At 37.1% G+C, this 6,000-nt stretch overlaps 1 protein-coding gene across 2 annotated transcripts in view; it reads left to right on the top strand.

The window, feature by feature from the left end:
* The window catches only part of bicdl1 (BICD family like cargo adaptor 1), a 48,068-nt gene extending 42,367 nt beyond the window's left edge, over nt 1-5,701 (top strand). Inside the window, exons 9-11 of one of the 2 annotated variants that reach the window (XR_013195694.1) lie at nt 1,052-1,172; nt 3,998-4,111; nt 5,071-5,701. Coding sequence is in view for 1 of the 2 variants with exons in the window: in XM_077206876.1 (XP_077062991.1) it covers nt 1,052-1,172; nt 5,071-5,238 (289 nt within the window). In the remaining variant the exon portion in view is untranslated. The remainder of the gene's footprint in view (nt 1-1,051; nt 1,173-3,997; nt 4,112-5,070) is intronic. The other variant, XM_077206876.1, reaches the window with a different exon arrangement.
* The last annotated feature ends 299 nt before the right edge of the window (nt 5,702-6,000 follow it).

Genomic DNA, 6,000 nt, shown 5'->3' on the forward strand with positions numbered 1-6,000 from the left:
AGTGATGTGTGAACTAAATTTGGTGTGTTACAGTGAAGTTATTGAATATTTTTCATAATATAAAATGTGCAAAAGCAGTGTAGTATGACCAGTGGGTCACCATTGATGTGTAAGCTGAATTGGGTGGCACTACAGTTTGTAACATTGAAGTTAATGACTATTTTTGTGTTTTTGAATATGAGTTGATGCCCTAGTCGTTTTTTGGGTTATATTGCACTTTGCAGATGGTCCTTTGACTTTTCTCTCAGCCGCCTGCACATAAAGATCCATTTAGCCTATATTATAAAGCTCGTTTTTAGGAAAATTGGGTTGTAGCTAGTTGTCTAGGTTACTGTGATTGTAAATAGGTGTCGTTTGTGTTTTAACAATGTTTAGCTCAAGAATATTGATCCGGAAAGTTCCTTGAGTAAAGCACTGACCGCATTTCTTTATATTTGAGTCCAAGTTCAAACACTATGAAACGCTCCATTAACGTACGGAGCTCTGAAGCACTGCCAGCGGGACATTAAACAGGAAGTGTCTGTCCGAGCTCACAACAGGTTTTGCGTGGGAACGCAAATATCTTTGCGTGGGAACGCAAATATCTTTGCGAGTGAACGCAAAGTTTCTCGGGGGAACGCAAAAGTTTTGCGAGGGAACGCAAAAGATTTAAAAAAAAAAATTCTCCCATCCTAATTTTTTTTCCACCACCACGTCCCTTTAGGGGCTCCGTAATATTGCACTTTTTAATCATTAAAAGTCTCTAAGCAAACATAAGTGGCCTTTTATTTCATTAATATTGTATTATCTGCAAGTAAAGTTTTTTTTTAAATATATAATTTTAAAATTTGAAGTACACTACAAGTGCACATTCAATTCAATGAAGCGCAATTCTTTTTCACAAATTTGTGACTAATTCCTGAAATCAAGTGACCAGCAGTTCGCAACTACATATAGCAATGAACCAAAAACTTTTCAGACCACCATGTGTCGTGACACCATTCTGCCAATCACAACATTAACCTGAGATGCAGTTCAGTGACTCTTTTGTTGCTTCTCTTCCCTGTTACAGGAAGAGAGCCGTGGAGATGGAGCTGGCGAAGTGTAAGATAGACATCATGTCTTTGAACAGTCAGCTGTTGGATGCGATACAGCAGAAACTCAACCTGTCTCAGCAGTTAGAAGCCTGGCAGGTTAGTCTCACTCACTCCAATGAATCGCATTACAGAATGTTATTAGACACAAAATATTACAAACAAAGGTAAAACCTGTGGGTCCCATGAAGCAATACGAATGATGGAATGGAATGTGAGACAAAGACTCTAAAGACTGCACAACTCTTACTAGCTGGCCCCTCATAAACCTCGCTCCCATCCGGGTCATGGCACCAATGTAACTGTGGTCTTTAACCTGCTTGTTATCAGGGAGGGGTTACATTGGTGCCGTGGGGTTACAATTAGTTTTGCGTAGCCAGATCTTCAGACTGACGGCAGGAGGTCTAGACTCCATCGCAGCTTTCATTGGCCAAGGACCACCCAGAGGCCAACTGACTGACATGTAAAGCAACCAATCACAGTTCGTTTTATTCTGCAGCATGTTTAGGGGTGTGAAAATGTACTTAGACGTACAGGTCCTTCTCAAAAAATTTGCATATTGTGAAAAAATTCATTTTTTCCCATAATGTTATGATAAAAATTAAACTTTCATATATTTTAGATTCATTGCACACCAACTGAAATATTTCAGGTCTTTTATTGTTTTAATACTGATGATTTTGGCATACAGCTCATGAAAACCCAACATTCCTATCTCAAAAAATTTGCATATCATGAAAAGGGTCTCTAAACGAGCTATTAACCTAATCATCTGAATCAACTAATTAACTCTAAACACCTGCAAAAGATTCCTGAGGCTTTTAAAAACTCCCAGCCTGTTTCATTACTCAAAACCGCAATCATGGGTAAGACTGCCGACCTGACTGCTGTCCAGAAGGCCATCATTGACACCCTCAAGCAAGAGGGTAAGACACAGAAAGAAATTTCTGAACAAATAGGCTGTTCCCAGAGTGCTGTATCAAGGCACCTCAGTGGGAAGTCTGTGGGAAGGAAAAAGTGTGGCAAAAAACGCTGCACAACGAGAAGAGGTGACCGGACCCTGAGGAAGATTGTGGAGAAGGACCGATTCCAGACCTTGGGGGACCTGCGGGAGCAGTGGACTGAGTCTGGAGTAGAAAAATCCAGAGCCACCGTGCACAGGCGTGTGCAGGAAATGGGCTACAGGTGCCGCATTCCCCAGGTCAAGCCACTTTTGAACCAGAAACAGCGGCAGAAGCGCCTGACCTGGGCTACAGAGAAGCAGCACTGGACTGTTGCTCAGTGGTCCAAAGTACTTTTTTCGGATGAAAGCCAATTTTGCATGTCATTCGGAAATCAAGGTGCCAGAGTCTGGAGGAAGACTGGGGAGAAGGAAATGCCAAAATGCCTGAAGTCCAGTGTCAAGTACCCACAGTCAGTGATGGTCTGGGGTGTCAGCTGCTGGTGTTGGTCCACTGTGTTTTATCAAGGGCAGGGTCAATGCAGCTAGCTATCAGGAGATTTTGGAGCACTTCATGCTTCCATCTGCTGAAAAGCTTTATGGAGATGAAGATTTCATTTTTCAGCACGACCTGGCACCTGCTCACGGTAAATGAGCTTTTTGTGATGCTAAACTGTAATGAATGGCAGCGTTCAGCCTCTTTCTCTCTGTCTGTTTCTCTCTCCTTTGGCCCTTTATCCTTAAAGTCAACATGAAGTCAACATTGACCTTATTTACTTTACGACACGTTCCTGATCTTTTTGAACACAATTCATAAATGCATACTATCTTAACAAAATTAAAATGTTTTTGTAATATTAAAAAATCAAAATGTGCTAAAACAGTTTCGCCTAGACTGTACAGTCAATGTTAATCATAAGTCAATATGTATTTAGTGATTGTTTCAGGCTATTACTGTACATGATGTTTGTTGGTTGCATTTAAATGTATTGTTATATCAGCTTCACAGGCAGATACAGACTCAGCATTCAACAAAAAAGCAAAAATTTTATAAAATTCATATTTCAAAATTCAAGGACTAAACAGTTTTGTATATACAGCTCTATAAAAGTCTTTGATAACACTTTACAATAAGATTTGATTAGTTAACTACATTAGTTAACAATGAACAACGCTATTTCTACAGCATTTATTAATCTTAATGTCAACATTTACTAATACATTATTAAAATCAAAAGTTGTATTTGTTAACATTAGTTAATGCACTGTTGAACTGTTGAACAATGCACATGAACAATTCTATTTTTACTTACTAACATTAACAAAGATTAATAATGCTCTAGAATATATATATTGCTGATTTTTAGTTGATGTTTGCTAACGCATTAACTAAAGTTAACAAATTAAACCTTATAAAGTGTTGCCGATGCACTTGTGATAAAAATGGTAAAAAGGTTTTCAAGGTCCATCTCACAAAATAAGTTTGTCTTGATGAAAATCATTGTTTCATGACTTTAAAAATGTACTATTGTACATGACAACATTTGGAAAATATAATCAGTAGTTAATGGATATTTATTGCCAGATAACATTCACATTATAAAGGTTACAGCAATATAAGATAAACATAGATTTGAAAAAGACATTACTATTGGGATCCGTGTAAATGCTCGGGAGGATGAAATCAGTTTCCAGTCATAGATTAAAAAGGAACTATGCTCCATTACAGATGTATAATGTGTTGTGGGTGCAGTTTCATGTTGACTTTAACTCTCAGTATGTCTACTTGAGTGTATGAACGTGTGGTCATCTGCTCCTCCTTATATTAAAGCAAAGATCAGCGGTCCTGTCGCTCTGCCTAACCTGTATCCCGTGACTGTGTGTGTGTGTTTAATACTTAGCTTCCCCCTCTCTCTCTCTCTCTCTCTCTCTCTCTCTCTCTCTCTCTCTCTCTCTCTCTCTCTCTCTCTCTCTCCGCCTGCAGTTTGCCTCCTCAGGGCTGTTCACTGTGTGGCTCTTGTGGTTTCTGATCTAGTGGCCTTTCTCAGCTTCCATACAGACCCCTTCTCCCCTATGGTAACTCCCTCCTGCCTTAGAGGTGAGCTCGGGTTCGCCGTCTTCCCCGTATCCATGTTCATCCCGGGTCATGAGGTCACGAGGTCGCCGTTCATGTCATTGTGATGTTGTTCTTCAGGGCATTATCACACTAGAGCAAACATGAAAGTGAATGCTTATGTGAAAAGAGACCTGTGGTATCGAGAAGGAAACTTTTATTTTTGTTTTCAGTTTCCATTTCAGTTTTAGTCATTTTATTTTATTAATTTTAACTAACATTAACAATGAACAATTGTCGGTCAACATTAGTTAATAAAATACAATTTATTAACAGATACAATATTGAAATTAACATTAAGATTAATAAATACTTTTGAATTGTTATCATTATTAGTTCATGTTATGTTAATGTAATTAACCAATGTTAATAAATTTAACCTTATTGTAAAGTGTTAATTTTTGTTTTATATATTTCTAATTAGTTATTAAATGTATTTATATTCTATTTTATTTATTTTTTATTCCAGCTTTAGTTTTAGTAACGTTAGTACTCTTTTGGTAACACATTACAATAAGGTTTCATTGGTTAACATTAGTTCACCTACATTAGTTAACATGAACTAACAATGAAAAATACTACATAATCTTCGTTCATCTCAACATTTACTCATACATTTTTAAAATCAAAAGCTGCATTGGTTAATATTTAATACACTGTGAACTGACATGAACAAAGGTTAATAAATGCTGTATATAGTCCATTGTTAGTTCATGTTAGTTAATGTAATAACTAACGTTCACAAATAAGACCTTATTATAAAGCATTACCTTTATTTCAATTAGTTGCCACAAAGTTTTCATCTAATATCCAGCCTTCATGTCCGCCGTTCACACAAGACTCATGTTCATCCATTCTCACTCACCTCAAACTGTCGGCTGTGGCCTTTTTTCTGTCTTAAAGTCAAGTGCCGATGTCTCTCTCTCTCTCTCTCTCTCTCTCAGGATGATATGCACAGAGTTATCGATCAACAACTGATGGATAAACACCAGGAGGAGTGGAAGGATCCTCCATTCTCCTTCAGCGGGTCGCGAGGAGGAACCTCTTCCAGAAGAGGGCATCGCCTCTCGGACCGAGACAAGCGCCTCTTTTCATTCTTCAAGAAGAACTGAGATTCTCTGAAGACATGGAGGAAGAGAGAGAAGGGTACAAACAACGAAAGATAGAAAGTCTAAATCACTGGATCAGTGCTTCTCAACTGGTGCTGCTCATTTATTGCACAAACCTTAAAAAAAATCCTTAAAATCAAATACTAAAATGCCTTGATTGATTGCATCGATGCACTCGAAAAAATATTTAGGCCTGAATTTAGATTTTATATAAATTAAGAAATTTCCATTTATGTGTTTGTATTGCATTTAAAATTCCAATGCTGAATTACGAACTAATCTCAAAATAGTACTCATAAACTGAATGTTTTAAATGCACAATAACCTCATTTATCAATAAATCCAGTGTGTTTCAATCATACATTTAATTAATTTAATATTGCTTGTTCCACAGCTAGCCATATTTTAAGCATCTTCATAATTTTTAACTGAATAAATTTTTCACATAATAACTGCATTAAAAAAAGATTATTAAAATCAAATCAAATGAAAATAGTAAATAAACTGCACCATGCAAAAATCTCAGTTTCATCCATGTACTGTATAATTGACAAATATGCATCACATTATTACTTTGTTAAAACAGTGTAATCTAAATTTGATATGCAATTCAAATACACATTGATAGTTTAAAGCTCTCCGCACCCAAAAATTCACTGTAAAAACAAAGACAGAGCTGTTTTTTGGGTCATGACCCACTGGTTGAGAAGCACCGCGCTAACAGACGAGTTCTCTGACGGCTTTGAGCCATTTTGCACTTTATCT

This window comes from Siphateles boraxobius, unplaced genomic scaffold (assembly GCF_051911475.1).
Source record: "Siphateles boraxobius isolate OS27281-9 unplaced genomic scaffold, OSU_SipBor_1 57, whole genome shotgun sequence".
Taxonomy (NCBI): Eukaryota; Metazoa; Chordata; class Actinopteri; order Cypriniformes; family Leuciscidae; genus Siphateles; species Siphateles boraxobius.